Source organism: Lynx rufus, unplaced genomic scaffold (assembly GCF_022079265.1).
Source record: "Lynx rufus isolate CCGP_SWC_20201006 ecotype Redwood Valley unplaced genomic scaffold, mLynRuf1.p SCAF_5, whole genome shotgun sequence".
NCBI lineage: Eukaryota > Metazoa > Chordata > Mammalia > Carnivora > Felidae > Lynx > Lynx rufus.
Window position 1 is genome coordinate 49,933,809 of NW_025814867.1, and position 20,376 is coordinate 49,954,184.

Here is a 20,376-nt window from a genome sequence, read left to right on the forward strand (position 1 = left end):
TCACTTTTTTTTAATGATGTATGTATGTATGTATGTATGTATGTATGTATGTATGTATGTATGTATGTGAGAGCGAGCAAGCCAGGGGAGAGGCAGAGAGAGAGGGAGAGAGCAAGAATTCCAAGCAGTCTCCATCCACACTGTTGGCACAGAGCCTGACTCGGGCCAGCTGTCAGCTGTCAGCACAGAGCCCGATGTGGGTCCTGAATTCACAAACTGCGAGATCGTGATCTGAGCTGAAGTCGGACGTTTAACCAGGTGCCCCTGCAGATTCATTTTGAAATTTGTTTTGATAATTCAGGCAGCTATTGCCCTACTATTAAAAAAAACAGAAAAACAGACAAGTTATTTGATTTGTAAAAGTTTTTCCAGTCCAAGTAGATCTCTTACAGAGAATTTTCATCTCTGTATACTAACTCCTGCTAGGCAGGAAGGTGAATTGAATTAGTTCCCTACTCCTGTTTTTAGGTAAGTATTATAGATGATGTTAGATGAATAGATGTTTGAGGCAATTTGTTGGATGAATTCTTTTTTTTTTTCTTTTTTTTAACGTTTTATTTATTTTTTGAGACAGGGAGAGACAGAGCATGACCAGGGGAGGGTCAGAGAGAGGGAGACACAGAATCTGAAACAGGCTCCAGGCTCTGAGCTATCAGCACAGAGCCTGATGCGGGGCTCGAACTCACGGACTGCGAGATCATGACCTGAGCCGAAGTCGGCTGCTTAGCCGACTGAGCCACCCAGGCGCCCCCGATGAGTTCTTTTTTAAAAATGAAGCTTATTCCAGTTCCACTACTTTTTCCATCAAAATAAAGGTTTCTTTTGTTGTTTGATATGTTACTTTATTTTAGTCTTTGATGCTTTTGAAGGTGAGACCCTTGGAAAACTAGATAAAAATCATAATTCATGGTTAGTACAGCAATGAAGTTTATTTTCTAAATACCAAAATGAACCATACTTGTAAAAAAACAAAAAAGGTCAAAATGCAGTACTTTAGTAATTTTCCCTCCTCCTGTTCTCTAGTTGCATCTCCTTGTATGCATCCTTACAGAAACATTTATTTATGTATTTATGTATGTATGTATTTATTTTTTATAATTTAACTTTATTTTTTATTTTTTAAAATTTACACCCAAATTAGTATATAGTGAAGCAGTGATTTCAGGAGTAGATTCCTTAGTGCCCCTTACCCATGTAGCCCATTCCCCCTCCCACAACCCCTCCAGCAACCTTCAGTTTGTTCTCCGTATTTATGTCTCTTTTGTTTTGTCCACCTCTCTGTTTTTATATTATTTTTGTTTCCCTTCCCTTATGTTCATCTGTTTTGTCTCTTACAGTTCTCATATGAGTGAAGTCATATGATTTTTGTCTTTCTCTGACTAACTTCACTTAGCATAATACCCTCCAGTTCCATCCATGTAGTTGCAAATGGCAAGATTTCATTCTTTCTGATTGCCAAGTAATACTCCATTGTATATATATACCACATCTTCTTTATCCATTCATCCATCAAGGGACATTTGGGCTCTTTCCATACTTTGGATATTGTTGGTAGTGCTGCTATAAACATTGGGGTGCATGTGTCCCTCTGAAACAGCACACCTGTATCCCTTGGATAAATACCTAGTAGTGCAATTGCTGGGTCGTAGGATAGTTCTCTTTTTAGGTTTTTGAGAAACTTCCATACTGTTTTCCAGAGTGGCTGCACCAGCTTGCATTCCCACCAGCAGTGCAAAAGAGATCCTCCCCCTCCGCATCCTCGCCAACATCTGTTGTTGCCTGACTTGTTAATGTTAGCCATTCTGACAGGTGTAAGGTGGTATCTCATTGTGGTTTTGATTTGTATTTTCCTGATGATGAGTGATGTTGAGCGTTTTTTCATGTGTCGGTTGGCTATCTGGATGTCTTCTTTGGAGAAGTGTCTATTCATGTCTTTTGCCCATTTCTTCACTGGATTGTTTTTTGAGTGTTGAGTTTGATAAGTTCTTTGTAGATTTTGGATACTAACCCTTTATCTGATATGTCGTTTGCAAATATCTTCTCCCATTCTGTCGGTTGGTTGCCTTTCAGTTTTTCTGATTGTTTCCTTTGTTGTGCAGAAGCTTTTTATTTTGATGAGGTCCCAGTAGTTCATTTTTGCTTTTGTTTCCCTTGCCTCCGGAGACGTGTTGAGTAAGAAATTGCTGTGGGCAAGATCAAAGAGGCTTTTGCCTGCTTTCTCCTTGAGGATTTTGATGGCTTCCTGTCTTACATTGAGGTCTTTCATCCATTTTGAGTTTCTTTTTGTGTCTGGTGTAAGAAAGTGGTCCAGGTTCATTCTTCTGCATGTCGCTGTCCAGTTTTCCCAGCACTACTTGCTGAAGAGACTGTCTTTATACCATTGGATATTCTTTCCTGCTTTGTCAAAGATTAGTTGCCCATACGTTTGTGGGTCTATTTCTGGGTTCTCTATTCTGTTCCATTGATCTGAGTGTCTGTTCTTGTGCCAGTACCATACTGTCTTGATGATTACAGCTTTGTAGTATAGCTTGAAGTCTGGGATTGTGATGCCTCCTGCTTTGGTTTTCTTTTTCAAGATTGCTTTGGCTATTCGGGGTCTTTTCTGGTTCCATACAAATTTCAGGATTATTTGTTCTAGCTCTGTGAAGAATGCTGGTGTTACTTTGATAGGGATTGCGTTGAATATGTAGATTGCTTTGGGTAGTATCGACATTTTAACAATATTTGTTCTTCCTATCCAGGAGCATGGAATCTTTTTCCATTTCTTTGTGTCTTCTTCAATTTCTTTCATAAGCTTTCTATAGTTTTCAGTGTATAGATTTTTTACCTCTTTGGTTAGATTTATCCTTAGGTATTTTATAGTTTTTGGTGCAATTGTAAATGGGATGGATTCCACAATTTCTCTTTCTGTCGCTTCATTGTTGGTGTATAGGAATGCAACCGATTTCTGTGCGTTGATTTTGTATCCAGCAACTTTGCTGAATTCATGAATCAGTTCTAGCAGTTTTTTGGTGGCATCTTTCGGGTTTTCCATATAGAGCTTCATGTCATCTGTGAAGAGTGAAAGTTTGACCTCCTCCTGGCCAATTTGCATGCCTTTTATTTCTTTGTGTTGTTTGATTGCAGAGGCTAAGACTTCCAATCCTATGTTGAATAACAGTGGCGAGAGTGGACATCCCTGTCTTGTTCCTGACCTTAGGGGGAAAGCTCTCAGTTTTTCCTCAGTTTTTCCCCATTGAGGATGATATTAGCGTTGGGTTGCTCGTATATGGCTTTTATGATCTCGAGGTATGCTCCTTCTAGCCCTACTTTCTTGAGGGTTTTTATCAAGAAAGGATGCTGTATTTTGTCAAATGCTTTCTCTGCATCTATTGAGAGGATCATACGGTTCTTGTCCTTTCTTTTAGTGATGTGATGAATCACGTTAATTGTTGTGTGTATATTGAACCAGCCCTGCATCCCAGGTATAAATTCCACTCGGTCGTGGTGAATAATTTTTTTAGTGTATTGTTGGATCCAGTTGGCTAATACCTTGTTGAGGATTTTTGCATCCATGTTCATCAGGGAAATTGGTCTATAGTTCTCCTTTTTAGTGGGGTCTCTGTCTGGTTTTGGAATCAGGGTAATGCTGGCTTCATAGAAAGAGTTTGGAAGTTTTCCTTCCATTTCTATTTTTTGGAACAGTTTCAAGAGAATAGGTGTTAACTCTTCCTTAAATGTTGGGTAGAATTCCCCTGGAAAGCCATCGGGCCCTGGGCTCTTGTTTTGTGGCAGGTTTTTGATTACTAATTCGATTTCCTTACTGGTGATGGGTCTGTTCAAATTTTCTATTTCTTCCTGTTTCAGTTTTGGTAGTGTATATGTTTCTAGGAAGTTGTACATTTCTTCCAGATTACCCATTTTATTGGCATATAATTGCTCATAATAATTTCTTATTATTTTTATTTCTGTTGTGTTGGTTGTGATCTCTTCTCTTTCATTCTTGATTTTACTTCTTTGGGTCCTTTCCTTTTTCTTCTTGATCAAACTGACTAGTTGTTTATCAATTTTGTTAATTCTTTCAGAGAACCAGCTTCTGGTTTTATTGATCTGTTCTACTGTTTTTTTGGTTTCGATAGCATTAATGTCTGCTCTAATCTTTATTATTTCCTGTCTCCTTCTGGTTTGGGGTTTTATTTGCTGTTCTTTTTCCAGCTCCTTAAGCCGTCAGGTTAGGTTGTGTATTTGAGATCTTTCTTCCTTCTTTAGGAAGCCTTTGCTGCATCCGAGAGGTTTTGGGTTGTGGTGCTATCATTTTCATTGACTTCCATATACTTTTTAATTTCTTCTTTAACTGCTTGGTTAGCCCATTCATTCTATAGTAGGATGTTCTTCAGTCTCCAAGTATTTGTTACCTTTGCAAATTTTTTCTTGTGGTTGATTTTGAGTTTCATAGCATTGTGGTCTGAAAATATGCACGGTATGATCCTGATCTTTTTGTACTTACTTAGGGCTGACTTGTGTCTCAGTATATGGTCTATTCTGGAGAATGTTCCACGTGCACTGGAGAAGAATGTATATTCTGCTGCTTTAGGTTGAAATGTTCTGAATAGATCTGTTAAGTCCATCTGGTCCAGTGTGTCATTCAAAGCCACTGTTTCCTTGTTGATATTTTGATTAGATGTTCTGTCCATTGCTGTGAGTGGGGTGTGGAAGTCGCCTAGTATTATGGTATTACTATTGATGAGTTTCTTTATGTTTGTGATTAATTGATTTGTACATTTGGGTGTCCCACATTTGGCGCATTAGTGTTTACAGTTGTTAGGTCTTCTTGGTGGATAGACCCCTTGATTATGATATAATGCCCTTCTGCATCTCTTGATACAGTCTTTATTTTCAAGTCTAGATTGTCTGATATAAGTATGGCTGCTCTGGCTTTCTTTTGTTGGCCATTAGCATGATAGATGGTTCTCCATCCCCTTGTTTTCAATCTGTAGGTGTCTTTAGGTGTAAAGTGGGTCTCTTGTAAACAGCATATAGATGGGTCTTGTTTTCTTATCCATTCTTTTACCCTATGTCTTTTGATTGGAGCATTGAGTCCATTGACATTTAGAGTGAGTACTGAACGATATGAATTTATTGCCATTATGATGCTTGTAGAGTTGGAGTTTCTGGTGGTGGTGCCTCCTTTCTAATCTTTTGTTGCTTTTGGTATTTATTTATTTATATATATATATATATATATATATATATTTTCATCTTTTCTCCCCTCAGAGAGTTCCCCTTTTACTTTTACTTTAAAAAGAAAGTAAAAGGGAATTATAGGTGCACATTGTTTGTCACCTTTCTCCCTTTAACTTGACATCATGGGCTTCTTATTACATGCCATTACAAGTAGATTATTATTTTTTCTAAAAATTTTAGAAATGTTTATTTATGAGAGAGTGGGAGCAGGGAAGGTGCAAAGAGGGGGCTGGGGGGGACAGAGGATCCAAAGCGGTCTCTGCACTGACAGTAGAGAGTCCAATGTGGGGCTCAAACTCATGAACTGTGAGATCATGACCTGAGCCAAAGTTGGACACTCAACTGACTGAGCCATCCAGGTGCCCCAAGTAGATTATTATTCTTAACTGTTACCTTGTATTCCACGTAAGGTCATACCATAATTTAATCATTCCCTTACCAGTGGACATTTAAACTGTTTCACTTTTTCATTACTATAGGTATTTCAGCAAATATTAATCATAATTTTTAAGCAGTTATTTGTGCTTCTATAATATCATGTCTTGTATTAAAGAGCATGTACATTTTGAACTTTGGTAGATACTATCAAATTAGCGTTCATGTAGTCAATTCTCCTATCTCAGTATACTGGCTAGTAGGTAGTTAGCTAATGAATCTTTTTAAATTGTTTATTTTAGTTTAAAATTTTTTAAGTTTTTGTTTATTTTTTTTTTAGTAATATCTACACCCAACATGGGGCTCAAACTCACAACTCTGAGATCAAAAGTTGCACACTCTTTTGACTGAGCCAGCCAGGCACCCCTTAATTTAAAACAAAAATTTTTTTTAAGTTTATTTATTTTGAAAGAGAGAGTGTGAACAAGCGAGTAGGGGAGGGGCAGAGGAAGAGAGAGAATCCCAAGCAGGCTCCTCTGCACTGACAACATGGAGCCTGATGTGGGGCTCAAACCCATGAACCGTGAGATCATTATCTGAGCTCAAACCAAGAGTCAGATGCTCAACCGAGTGGCTCAGTCAGTTAGTTGAGTGTCCAAGTCTTGATTTGGGCTCGTGTCATGATCCCAGGGTCGTAAGATTGAGCCCTGCATTGGGCTCTGTGGAGTGTGGAACCTGCTTAAGATTCTTTCTCTCTCCCCCTCCTCCCTCTTCCCCCACAACCCCCTCTACTCTTCTCCCCTGCTCCTGTGCACATGCTTGCTCTCTCCCTCTCTCTAAAATAAAAATTAAAAAAATATTTTAAATAAAAAGCAAATCACTTGCATTAAAAAGGACAAATGAAAAGGGAGTCAATATTATGTTTTATTCATTTTTTAATTATTAAAAAAATTTTTTTTAATGTTTATTTATTTTTGAGAGAGACAGAGACAATGCAAGTTGGTTAGAGGCAGAGAGAGAGGACAAAGGAAAGGGGACAAAGGAAAGGGAATCAATTAAAAAGGACAAAGGAAAAGGGAATCAATATTATGTTTTATTCATTTTTTAATTATTAAAAAAATTTTTTTTAATGTTTATTTATTTTTGAGAGAGACAGAGACAATGCAAGTTGGTTAGAGGCAGAGAGAGAGGGAGACACAGAATCTGAAGCAGGCTCCAGGTTCCGAGCTGTTAGCACAGAGCCTGACGTGAGGGTTGAACTCTCGAGCCACAAGATCATGACCCCAGCTGAAGTTGGACACTCAACCGACTGAGCCACCCAGGCGCCCCTGTTTTATTCATTATTTTTAAATTGATTTTCTTAGTTCATTTTTGAAGAAATTGATAATAAATGTTTAAGAAATTATTTTTATCTGACTTAGAAATGCTTTATCCACCTAATAAACGGGCAGATTTTTTCATAGTTTTTTTAAAATATAGTTTACACACAATGTTACGTTATTTTCAGGTGTACAGCATAGTGATTCAACTTCTCCATATGCTATGCTAATGCTCACCACAAGTCACCATATATCCCTATTATAATGTCATTGACTATATTCCCTATGTTGGGCCTTTTATTCCTGTTACTTGCTCATTTTCTAACTGGGAATCTTGTGTCTCACTCCCCCTTCACCCATTTTGCCCATCCTCCCACTACCCTTCCCTCTGGCAATCATCAATTTGTTCCTGTATTCATGGGTCTGATTCTGCCGTCTCTTTGGTTTTCAGATTCCACATAGGAGGGAAATCATACAGTATTTGTCTTTCTCAGTCAGACTGAATTAGCATAATAACCTCTAGGTCTGTTCTCCTCAAATATCCCCTCAAATATCTCCCCTCAAATATCTTCTAGGTCTATCCATGTTTTGCAAATGGCAAAATTTCACTTTTTTTATGACTGCGTAATATTCTTTGTGTGTGTGTGTGTGTGTGTGTGTGTGTGTGTATACACGTATGTGTAGACACCACATTTTCCTTATCCATTTGTCTATTGATGGACACTTAAGGTTTTTCCTTGTTTATTGTAAATAATGCTGCAGTAAACATAGAGGTGTGTATTTTTTCAAATTGATGTTTGCATTTTTGTTGGGTAAATACCCATTAGTAGAATTATTGCATCATATGGCATTTGTATTTTTAATTTTTTGAGGATCTGTTTTCCACAATAACTCTATCAATTTACATTCCCACCAACAGTGCATGAGGGTTCCTTTTTCTCCACATGTTTGCCAACACTTAACTCTTTTTGATACTAGCCATTCTGACGGTATAAGGGGATATCTTACTGTGCTTTTGATGTGCATTTCCCTCCTGATTAGTGATGCATCTTTTCATGTGTCTATTGCCATCTGTAGGTATTTGAAAAAATACCTGTTGAGGTCCTCTGCCCATTTTTTAATTGGATTGTTTGGTGTTTTTAGTTTTGAGTTGTAGGAGTTCTTTACGTATTTTAGATGTTCACTCCTTATTGGATGTATCATTTTTCAGATAATTTTTTCCATTCACTGGGTTGCCTTTTGTGTTTGTCAGATTCCTTCATTTGCAAAAGCTTTTTATTTCAGTGTAGTCCCAGTAGTTTATTTTTGCTTTTTGTTTTCCTTGCCTTAGGGGATATATCTAGAAAAATGTTGCTGTGGCCAATACCAGAGATTTTACTGCCTGTGTTCTCTTCTAGGGTTTTCAGGTCTCACATTTAGGTCTTTAATCCTTTTTGAATTCATTTTTGCACATGGTGTTAGTGGTTCAGTTTTATTCTTTTACACGTAGATGTCCAGTTTTCCTGGTGCCATTTATTGAAAAGACTGTCTTTTCCTTCTTACCTCCTTTGTCATAGAGTAGTTCATCATATAAATGTGGGTTTATTTCTGGCCTCTCTATTCTTTTCCTCTGATCTATGTATCTGTTTTTGTGCCAGTATCATACTGTTTTGATTACTGTAGCTTTATAGTATATCTTCCAGTCTGGAATTGTAAGACCTTGTTCTTCTTTCTCAAGATTGTTTTAGTTACCCAGGGTCTTTTGTGGTTCCATACAAATTCTAGTATTACTTGTTCTAGTTATGTGAAAAATGCTGTTGGTACTTTGATAAGAATTACATTGAATGTGTAGATTGTTCTGTGTAGTAGAGACATTCTAATAATAGTCCATGAGCATAGAATCCTGTCTTTCTGTTTGTGTCATCTTCAGTTTCTTTCATCAGTATTTCATAGTTTTCAGAGCTAGGTCTTTCACCTCTTTAACTTTATCCCTAGGAATTTAATTCTCTTTAGTGTAGTTGTAAGTGGTATTATTTTCTTAATTTCTCTTTATGTATGGTGTATAGAAATGCTACTGATTTCTGGGCATTAATTTTGTATCCTGCAACTTTACTGAATTCATTTATTACTTTTAGTAGTTTTTTTTTTTAATTTTTTTTTTTTTTAACGTTTATTTCTTTTCGGGACAGAGAGAGACAGAGCATGAACGGGGGAGGGGCAGAGAGAGAGGGAGACACAGAGTCGGAAACAGGCTCCAGGCTCTGAGCCATCAGCCCAGAGCCTGACGCGGGGCTCGAACTCACGGACCGTGAGATCGTGACCTGGCTGAAGTCGGACGCTTAACCGACTGCGCCATCCAGGCGCCCCACTTTTAGTAGTTTTTTGATGGAGTCCTTAGGATTTTCTATGTATGGCATCATGTCGTCAGCTAGTGACAGCTTTTAACTTCTTTACCAATATTGATAACTTTTTTTTTTTTTCCCCTTCGCTGATTGGTATGGCTAGGACTTCTAGTACTATGTTGAATGAAAGTGGCGAGAGTGGACATAATGTGTCTTATTCCTGCTTTTATAGGAAAAGCTGTTAGTTTTTCACCATTGAGGATGATGTTAGCTGTGGGTTTTTCATATGTGGCCTTTGTTATGTTGAGGTAAAACATTGGTAGATCCTGTCTGCCAAATTAAGTATGCCGGCTACATACAGTTTGGCAGATATTTAGAATGAAATCCCAGTGAGCTTCTGGCATGTGTTGAATAATTATTTTTTTAAATATTTATTTTGAGAGAGAGAGAGGGCGCAAGCAGACCAGGGCAGAGAAGGAGAGAGAATCTGAAGTAGGATATGGGACTCTATCTCATGAACCTTGAGATCGTGACCTGAGCCAAAATCAAGAGTCAGATGCTCAACCAACTGAGCCACCCAGGCTCCCATGCATTGAATGAATTTTTAAAATTACCAAGATACTTTCTTTTCTTTTTAAAAAAAAAATTTTTTTTAATGTTTATTTTAGAGAGAGAGCCAGACTGAGAATGAGTGGGGGAGGGGCAGAGAGAGAGAGAGAGAGAGGGAGACACAGAATCCAAAGCAGGCTCCAGGCTCTGAGCTGTCATCACAGAGACCGACATGGGGCTCGAACTCACGAGCTTTGAGTTCATGACCTGACCCTAAGACGCTCAACTGACTGAGCCACCCAGGCGCCCCTAAAATTACCAAGATACTTTCTTTATGTCTGAGCTCATTTAGGTAGAATTTAATATGGGATTTTAATTTAGGATTTATTTATATCATTAGAGAAATACTTAAATATGCATTTATTCAAGCATGTTTTTGTTTAAAAAAAAGAAAATGATTATTGATGGTGTTATCATGACTGAAATATTTTCCAATCCGTGTTTTGATTTCTATAAAACCATTAAAAATTATTGATTGTATTTTTATTTTCAGGGTGACTGTCGTTCCTACAGTTACGTGTGTGGAATCTCCAGTAAAGATGAGCCTGACTGGGAATCTCTTATTTTCCTGGCTAGACTTATACCTCGCATGTGTCACAACATTAACAGGTATGTTCTGCAGGGGACAGGGGGTGAGGTGAAATGGGAAGATGTGTTTTTTTTTAAGATCTTCTCACTGTTGAGAGACCAAAAGACTCAACGTATACATAGATAACAATTGAACAGATACTTAATAATAGCTTGTGTTTTCTTCCTTCATCACAGTGTAGTCACTGGCTTATTAAAAAGCTTTCTATTGTTGTTTAAAGGAAAACTAGGAAGGATTTTTTATTTAGTATAAAATATTAAAGGCACTTTTAAAACTTGTGTTCCAGGGGCACCTGGGTGGTTCAGTCGATTGTCTGATTCTTGATTTCAGTTCAGGTCATGAGCTCATGGTTCATGGGTTTGAGGCCTGCACCGGGCTCTGTGCTGACAGTGTGGAGCTTGTTTGGGATTCTCTTTCTCTCTCTCTCTCTCTCTCTCTCTCTCTCTCTCTCTCTCTGTCTCTCTACCCTCCCCCCACTTGTGCTCAATGCTCTCTCTCAAAATAAATAAACTTGAAAAGAAAATGTATCTTTCATATTATCATCTTATTAGTTCTTGGTTTATGATAATATGTTTTCTTCCAGGATTTCTCCCAGGGTTTCTTCTACTAGAAGGAATACATACAGGTTATAGAATTTTCAATAGAGACTTTGTTAATTTAATAACAATCCCAAGGGAAATCAAAGGGAAGAAATGGGCATATGCCAGATGTCATTAAAATACATGCAGAATTTATGTTGATTTTGGTTTTTTCAGGTCTAGCTTTCCTTTCATTTGCACATTAACTTCTTATGTTGGGAGTATCAACAGCTGATTTATAATCTGTTTGTAATACTCAATTGCATTGTCCCATCTATAGTTCAAGAAGTATCACTTGTTTAGTACCAGATTGCTAATTAGATGTTCCAGTTTCACCATTGGGTACTTTCTTGTTTTCTGCATGAATATGAAGCAATTCACAACCAAAAATATTTTTTTAAATATACTTCATTGTCAAATTGGCTTATATATACAATATCCAGTGCTCATCCCAACCAGTACCCTCCTCAGTGCCCATCATCCTTTTTCTCTCTCTCCCACCCCCCATCTACCCTCAGTTTGTTCTCTGTATTTAAGAGTCTCTTATGGTTTGCCTCCCTCCCTCTCTGTAAAAACTATTTTTTTTCCCCCTTCTCTTCCCCCATGGTCTTCTGTTAAGTTTCTCAAGATCCACATGAGTGAAAACCTATGATATCTGTCCTTCTCTGACTTACTTCACTCAGCATAATCCCTTCCAAAAAAAACTCTTGAGGTTTCAGTTTACTCAAGTTTGCTGCAGTAATTAAGAACCTACCCATTGGTGTCCACCCGGCAGGATGTGTATAGTTCTAGAACTGCCTGCTGGGTTGTGCTGTCAGACAGGGAGTTGCAGGGAAGCCAGTGTTTTACTAAAAAGGCTTATTATCGTGATGAATCTAAGGCCTGCAAATACAGAAAGCACCTTTATGACACTGAAAAGAAGTACTAATAAATAACAGTAAATTTGTAATTGCTTATTTTGAATGGAGATAATTATCTTGGTTACAATAATGGTTCATAATCCATCTTCTAGAGAATACATAATGCCTAAATAAACTTTTTAGGTCATATAGAAAATTCCTTTTCCCTGAATTTGACTCAACTGTTTTTGGTTTTCATTTCACAGCATTCTTACAGTTTGAGCTCTCGCTCAGTTTTTCTTTTGCTAAAGGACACTCACCTTTTTTAAACTTTATCTCTGGCCTTTTGTATGCTGGTTTCTCTGCCTGTCTTCTTCTTCCCTCGTGTGTTCCTCCCTCCTTTCCCAAACATTTCCCCTACTGCCCAAAAAATAAAGTCTAACAAACAACAAACAGAACAACAGATCTAATTTTATTAATTTTTAAAGTTTATTTTGAGAGAGAGAGGTGAGGGTAGGGGAAGAGACAGAAGGAGAGAGAGACTCCCAAGGAGGCTCTGCACTGTCAGCACAGAGCCCGATGCCGGCCTGGAACTCAGGAACCGTGAGATCGTGACCTGAGCTGAAATCAAGAGTCGGACGCTTAACTGATTGAGCCCACCCAGGTGCCCCCAAAAATAGCTTTTAATACATGAATCACAAACCCTTAAAAGAGTCTTGGTGAATTTTAGATGTCTTTGTCAGGGTCCTTTTTGGGAATTGGAATTTAAATAATTAAAGACATTTTTTTTTTTTTCTATTTTTGCCAAATATTTTCCTAATTCACATTATGGAATCTTTGTATAGGGAGGGACTGTTCCAGTTTCACTGTTCTGTACGGTGTAAAAGACTACCTATTCCTGTACGTTCTGTGAACACGCTTGTTTGTAAAAAATAAGACAGAGCAAGTTCATGGCATTCTTTTTCCTAGTTGCTTTTTCCTCAGGGGATCATTTATGAACTCTAGGGACTGTATTGCTGAGTCGAAGTGTAGCTTTTCATGCATGGGATAAAAACCTGCTTGCTATCATAGGTTTAGGAGGAGGCAGTCAATTAGTTGGTGGTAGTGGCAGTTTTGATGTGATGCAGTTTTCTTCTATGTGTTTTTATTCCAAGTACTTACTAAGAAAAAAAAAATTCATTAAACTTTATCATGGAAGTTGCCAAGAGATATTTATTGTCTTTGGTAAAGATAGATAGGGCTAGAGAAGAGGGACAGTTGTGTGCTGGCTGGAGTCAAGAGTGGGGAGAGCTAGGATATGTCATACCCGCGTCCTGACTGCCCCTTGTTTCCTGGGTGAAGGTTGTGGAACAGATCCTCCCAACCAGTGGTAAGACTCCTCAAGTTGTTGTACTTACCTGATCCTAATTTCCTCAAGCCTTGTTCCTTTTATTATAAGCTACTTTTATTAACACCGTTATTAAGATAGGAAGCGTATATCTTTCTTTTAAACATATACTTAAAGGAGTAGTGATTTATTCCTTTGGCAGGGAATAGTAGGATGCCAGATTCTATTTTGGTCACACTTTTTTTTTTTTTTAATTTTTATTTTATTTTGTAAATTTACACCCAAATTAGTGTACAGTGCAACAGTGATTTCAGGAGTAGATTCCTTAATGCCCCTTACCCATTTAGCCCATCACCCCTTCCACACCTCCTCCAGTAACCCTGTTCTCCATATTTAAGAGCCTCCTATGTTTTGTCCCCCTTCCTGTTTTTATATTATTTTTGTTTCCCTTCCCTTAGGTTCATCTGTTTTGTCTCTTCAAGTCCTCATATGAGTGAAGTCATATGATTTTTGTCTTTCTCTGATTTCACTTAGCAGAATATCCTCCAGTTCCATCCACGTAGTTGCCAATGGCAAGATTTCATTCTTTCTGATTGCCAAGTAATACTCCATTGTGTATATATACCACATCTTCTTTTTTTTTTTTAATTTTTTTTTTTTTTAACGTTTATTTATTTTTGAGACAGAGAGAGACAGAGCATGAACGGGGGAGGGTCAGAGAGAGAGGGAGACACAGAATCCGAAACAGGCTCCGAGCAGTCAGCACAAAGCCCGACGCGGGGCTCGAACTCACATGCCGCGAGATCGTGACCTGAGCCGAAGTCGGACGCCTAACCGACTGAGCCACCCAGGCGCCCCTATACCACATCTTCTTTATCCATTCATCCATCGATGGACATTTGGGCTCTTTCCATACTTTGGCTATTGTTGATAGTGCTGCTATAAACATGGGGATGCATGTGTCCCTTCGAAACAGCACACCTGTATCCCTTGGATAAATGCCTAGTAGTGTAATTGCTCGGTCGTAGGGTAGTTGTATTTTTAGTTTTTTGGTGAGCCTCCATACTGTTTTCCAGAGTGGCTGCACCAGCTTGCATTCCCAGGTCACACCTTTTAGAATGGGGAAATGAGAATCTTTCTTTGGGATCAGTGTTTCCCAAAGTGAAAACAAAATTGAGTAGTCAGATAAGCCTGTAGTGCATTTCCCAAACTTATCTTGGAGGTTTCTAGTGCATATTAGTATAGTACAGTTTCTGAAGTTTTGTCATAAAGCAACCTATTTATTTGTTCAATTCAGTGTTTCCCCAGACTTCTGTGGATTGATTTCTTAGGGGTACTATAACAAATTATCACACACTCAGAGACTTAAAACAGACGTTTGTTCTTTCACAGTTCTAGAGGCTGGAAGTCTGAAGTCAGGGGGTTAGCAGGGCTATGCTCCCTATGATATAAGGCTCTGGGAGAGGATCCTTCCTTGCCTCTTCTTAGTTTCTGGTATTTACTGGCAGTCCTTGGCTTGTGCAGTATAACTCCAATCTTTGTTGCCATTTTCACATGGCCCTCTTTTTTCTATGTGTGTCTGTTTGCAAATTTCCATCTTGTCAGAAGGACGCCTTCATAGACTCTGGTCCTTACAACCTTCCCTTAACTTGATTACTTCTGCCGGGACCCTATTTTCACTTACAGATTCCAGGTGGACATGAAGTTTGGGGGATACCCATCTATCCAGTACATTATATGAAAAGGGAATCGTGATAATTCCATATATATTTGTACATTCTGAGATACTATTATTCCAAAGAATACACTTGCAGGAAGGTACATGGAACATAGACCCTTCTATAATCTTACATCCTGTCCTACCCATGTGGTGATTGGAAGTAGGAGAGGGGCCTCAGGATAAAGGGAAAGAATGATACTCTATTTGCCTTGCTTCTACTAAAATGTAATTTCTCTATAATTTTTACTTCCCTTCCAGAGTTGTCTATATATTTGGCCCACCAGTTAAAGAACCTCCTACAGATGTTACTCCCACTTTCTTGACAACAGGGGTGCTCAGTACTTTACGCCAAGCTGACTTTGAGGCACATAACATTCTCAGGGAGTCTGGTAAGTTGCTCATTTTGTTTATCAGTACATGCTGTAACTAGAATTTGGAAGTGTGGCATTACGGTTTCTAGTAGGAGGATGCAAGTTTGAATTTCGAGATGCTTTTATTTTTATTATTCATTTCTGTGGATTGTTCTGTGATATTGCCTGCTATACAAAATTATTCACCTTTATGGTCATTTGTGGACATGTCCATAGGGGCAAAAAATTTGAGTTGCCTGACTCCCATGTTCCCAGTTTAGGTTATATAAGGTGATGTTTTTGTTTCACTCTATTACTGTAAACAAGTGTCCTTTTTGTAGTCTACTTGGTACCATATGTTTTGCATTTCTGTGCTTTTTGTTTCTGCTTTTACTATTTGAAATGTCCCCCAAGCATAGTGCTGAGGTGCTGTCTGGGTTTCTAAGCACAGAAGGGCTGTCATGTGCCTTATGGAGAAAATACGTGGGTTATATAAGCTTTGTTCATGTATGAATTACAGTGCTGTTGGCTATGAGTTCAGTGTTAATGAATCCAGAATAAATATTAAATGAGGAGTCTTTAAACAGAAACACATGTAAAACCAGGTTATGTATTGATTGGTTGATGAAAATGTTGTGACCAGAGGCTTACAGGAACCTAACTCTGTTTTTCCTCTAGGGACAGTGGTTTACTGTTTACTAATTCACTGTTTGCAGAATAGACTATAACTACCTTGGGTAACAAGAATAAAATCATATCACTGTAACATTAATACAGTCATCAAATTCTATTGTTTGTATTTGTGATGGAGTTTACTTACAACGATGTTGAAAGCAATGCTGCATGATGATGGTCTTAACTGTCATGCTTTTGTATGTGATTTTAGATATTGTCTGGGAAGATTTAATGGAACTAGGTTAGAGGGCTTTTTCCATGGTACGTGATTGGTTCTGCATGTTAACTTCCTTTCTCTAGGGTATGCTGGGAAAATTAGCCAGATGCCAGTGATTTTGACACCATTACATTTTGATCGAGACCCGCTTCAGAAGCAGCCTTCATGTCAGAGATCTGTGGTTATTCGAACCTTTATTACTAGTGATTTTATGACTGGTATACCTGCAACGCCTGGCAATGAAATCCCTGTAGAGGTAATTTATATATTTTTTTCTCATACACGTTTTTAATATCTCTTATAGTTTGTAATTTGGTGAATGGAATAGGCTATGATAAAATTAGTATTTCTCGGGTTGGTTTTCTGTTTATAAGATAGGCTTTTTTTTTTTCCAATCTCCACATAATAATTTAATGTACCGTAGTAGAAAAGACCTTAAATTTATTATACCCTCCAGATGTCTGATTACTATATGGAGAGTATCCACCTCTAATGTGTAATTCTGTCTAATCTTGCCAATAATAATATTTTTAAATATTGTTTTCTAAGAAAGGGTGAAAGCCCTGGGAACGAAGAAGAGTTTATTAGAAATAAGGATGAGATTTGATGCAGTGATGGCTAGACACCCATGAATTGCTTAATGCTCTACTTACTGTTTTTGATCACCATCTTCCTCTCTTGTTATCTCTCTCTCCACTGGAATATTCCAAAGCAGCTATTTGCATAATAGCAAATGAAAACCAAAGTGAAACTTTATTAGGTGGCCCGCAGCTCCCATACTCTAATGCAAGGCTCTGGTTATAGCTGGATAGCTAGGCTGGGGAGTGTGGCTGTTTTCCCTTAAGGCTCAAATTTGCCAAATCTCTGTTCTTTCAAGTGACCAGGCCTCCTCCTCCTCATGTACACTTGGTAGTGGTTATTGTTACAGTGCATTATGTGCCACCTTGCTGGCCTCCGAGTTGTATGTTTCAGCCACACAGAATTTGTGACACATTGGCTTTAACATATAAAATCACGTGCTTGGATGTCACATTGCTATCAGTGTTTCTAAACACTTGTTATGCACAAGCAACAAACGTAACTTGCAGACTGGCAACTGCAGACTGCACTTTGAGTAGTACTGAGTTAAGTCACTTCAATCTATAGAGGGAAATTAGGTTCACCTCATAACACTAATCAGAGACCATGCCATACACATGAAAGACAATAATACAGATAGATCACATTTTAATTGTAAATGCAAGCCTACTAAGTCTGTTGGACATGCACTGGATTCTGGTTCTTCTATTTATGATCTTTGTTTTATAACAGGTGGTGTTAAAGATGGTCACTGAGATTAAGAAGATTCCTGGTATTTCTCGAATTATGTATGACTTAACATCAAAGCCCCCAGGAACTACCGAGTGGGAGTAATAAACTTCTTGTTCTATTAAAGTATTGTGTTCAGTTTAAATTGATTAGAAACCATTCCCAGTATTGACATGCGGTACTGTGAAAAGAGTTACTGGAGCGGCTGCATCACATCTGAGTTCTCTACAGCAAAAATCTACGGCTTAAGAGCTGAGTTGGGGATAACTAAAAGGGACTGAAGAGTTTGTACGGGTATAATCAAAGCACCATTGCCTACACTCAGACAGATTGACACTGCTTTTGCCTTTGCCTCACTTGTTCTTTATGTATAAACTCACTGTTGCTATTAATGTCTCTGTCAATGAAGATGTATGAAGGTGGCTGAGTTTGGGATTAGTAATGAGCCTCTGTCCCCTTTCCAGTTTCTAAGAGCTGTTAGAAACACCCATTATTTACCAGTGTGACTTAGTATGTATATCTTCCAGAGAATCTGAATTTTCATGTAAGTAACCTTACTCCTCCAAAGGTGGGGATAAGGGATGAACATAATCAGATAAAGTGTAGGTGGGTTGTTTCAGTCACTTTTGCAGAAACTGGGGCTATCAAATGTAAGCTGCCATATCACAGTCATGGGAGGCCATGGGAGAAGGAAGCTATGAATGGCCTCAATTTAAAATGTTTTCAAATCCTGTTCCACATAGATGCCTTGGTGTTCACCGTCAACCTGTTCATTAGTAAGGAGCTTTATCACCGCCCCTCCCCCGCCGCCTCCCCAGTGTTGCCAGCTCCCATAGCCTTGCCGAGGAAGTTTCTGTTCTTTTTCCCACAAGAGGCTATCTCTGGTGTAGCATCGATAAAGTCTGAGCATTTTAATCTCATTTGGTCAGAGGGCCAGCTCTGAGCCTACAGAAACCATCATGCATGCCCACAGTTTATATCATCTAGTAAAGAGTGTAAAATGAACTCTTAGATGTAATCTGTAGGTGGATTTATTATTACCCACTGCTCAGAAGACTTGTGACCAGTTCTTGGTCCATGCAAGATATTGCCAAACCTTATAATCTTTCTATCATTCATAAGAAAAGATTCAAGAACTTGTGTAGGACTCATTGCCATTGCCACTGGTTTCTACCAGATCCTTTATAACATCCATGTATGCAGTATAAAAATAGTACTAGACTTAAATTCTACAACCATTTCTCCATGTTTTAGCTGATCTTACTATTTAAGAACATTAGTGAGTTTTTGTTCTGTTTGTTGTTTTTTTTTAATTGAGGTTAACTGACATGTACTAGATTAGTTTCTGTTGGCATACTAAACCCATTTCAGGTTGCTGCCTCTTCAAGATCCTTTGTATCAATCAGGTACAAAATTTTCTTTGGGATTCATTGTTAGGTAAATCGTAAAATTATGCGATGTAGAAGTCTACTTTTTATTCTGGCTGGTCCAGAGGACAAGAAAACTGTATTGCCAGACCTGCAAGGGAAGAACTTCTGTCTATTGTAACAGAGACCTGTCCCCAAAGCAAAGGGGTATTTGACTTCTACAGAACTTGAAGGGTTTATTTTCTGTCCTGAAGATGAGGTATTCATACTGCCTTTTGGAAAGAGGAAATGTAAGTGATCTGGCCTTAACAGATTTGGACTCATGTTATCTTAGACCTGGAATAGACAACCTCTAAAAGGCTTACAAATATTTACATTGTGTGAAAAAATTCCTCTTGTAGCAGAAGTGTCTTACAGTTTTGTATTCAAGCAAATAGGAAACTAGGAAGAATATATAAGTGTTTTCTTTTTAATGTATCTTCTGTGGAAAACTGCTCCACCAAGATGAACCTTGTCAAAAGGGTTAGGTGGTCATATAAATTGGGAAAGTGCTGTTCACTTGTCCTGTCTTGGAAAGTCATGGTATACATTATATTCAAAGCTCTGAGAGATTTTGATGTTAAAAGCAATTGTTAAAACTTTTTAACTTAATGTTTTCCTGATACTGTCTGCGAAACCCTTTTTATAATTCTTAATACTGGAAAAAATGGTGTCTCCAAAACATATCCTGACATCATAAAGTAAAAAAAAAAAAAAATTTTTTTTCTGGAATTGAGAAATCTTCCCTGATGTTTTTTTGTATCCTCTTTTCCTTTGCAAAGTGCTGTTTGCTTTGTGCTGTACAGTATTAGTCTGTATCTTCACAGTCTGTCATCCAAGCAGCTGGGAAAAGTTAAGATTTATGGTCCATTTTACATTAGGGAAATAAGCTCAGCTTAGTGATGGTTACCTAGTGAAGTTCAGAATTAAATATGATCCTTGGTAGATTAAGACTGCATTCCCATCACTCACCACGTGCCTGGGATACCTATTTAATTATTTTGTTTATTTGTACTGATGAGGGCTAGGTAGGCAGATCAGTGGAAACATCATTTATTCCCCACAATGGCAGGCACAAAAGAATTTTCAAGTACCCAGTTTCACCTTAATGGTGCCATTTATACTCCTCAGCCGTACAGGAAATAACAGCCTGGCTTTTAAGTTCTTTTAATATTAGATGCGACCTTACCCCAGTCATAGGTAAACATCACAATACATTGTGAAATCAAATATTAATTACCTTGTTTTTTGTAGCTGTAGTATAGATCAGCGAAATTGGACCACTTAATCTTCTGTTGTGACCACAACACTTGGAAACTACCCATTAATATATGTACCTGATAGCAGTCTCTTTACTGTGTGTTTTTGGAACAGTTGACCAAGAATGTGCTTTGGCTTCGAGACTAATGAAAAGTGTCCCATTATCTGTTATATACAGCAAATTGTTGGCAGAGCTGGAGCTAGAATCCAGGCTTTGTCTTCTCTGTATTGAAGAGGTTATGTTTGAAGGCCCTTCAAGG

General features: G+C 38.1%; 1 protein-coding gene across 1 annotated transcript in view; it reads left to right on the top strand.

The window, feature by feature from the left end:
* The window catches only part of GMPS (guanine monophosphate synthase), a 78,766-nt gene extending 61,190 nt beyond the window's left edge, over positions 1-17,576 (top strand). Inside the window, exons 13-16 of the mRNA XM_047099594.1 lie at positions 10,341-10,456; positions 15,159-15,289; positions 16,226-16,398; positions 17,454-17,576. Of these exons, the coding sequence (XP_046955550.1) occupies positions 10,341-10,456; positions 15,159-15,289; positions 16,226-16,398; positions 17,454-17,555 (522 nt within the window). The 3' untranslated portion in view covers positions 17,556-17,576. The remainder of the gene's footprint in view (positions 1-10,340; positions 10,457-15,158; positions 15,290-16,225; positions 16,399-17,453) is intronic.
* The last annotated feature ends 2,800 nt before the right edge of the window (positions 17,577-20,376 follow it).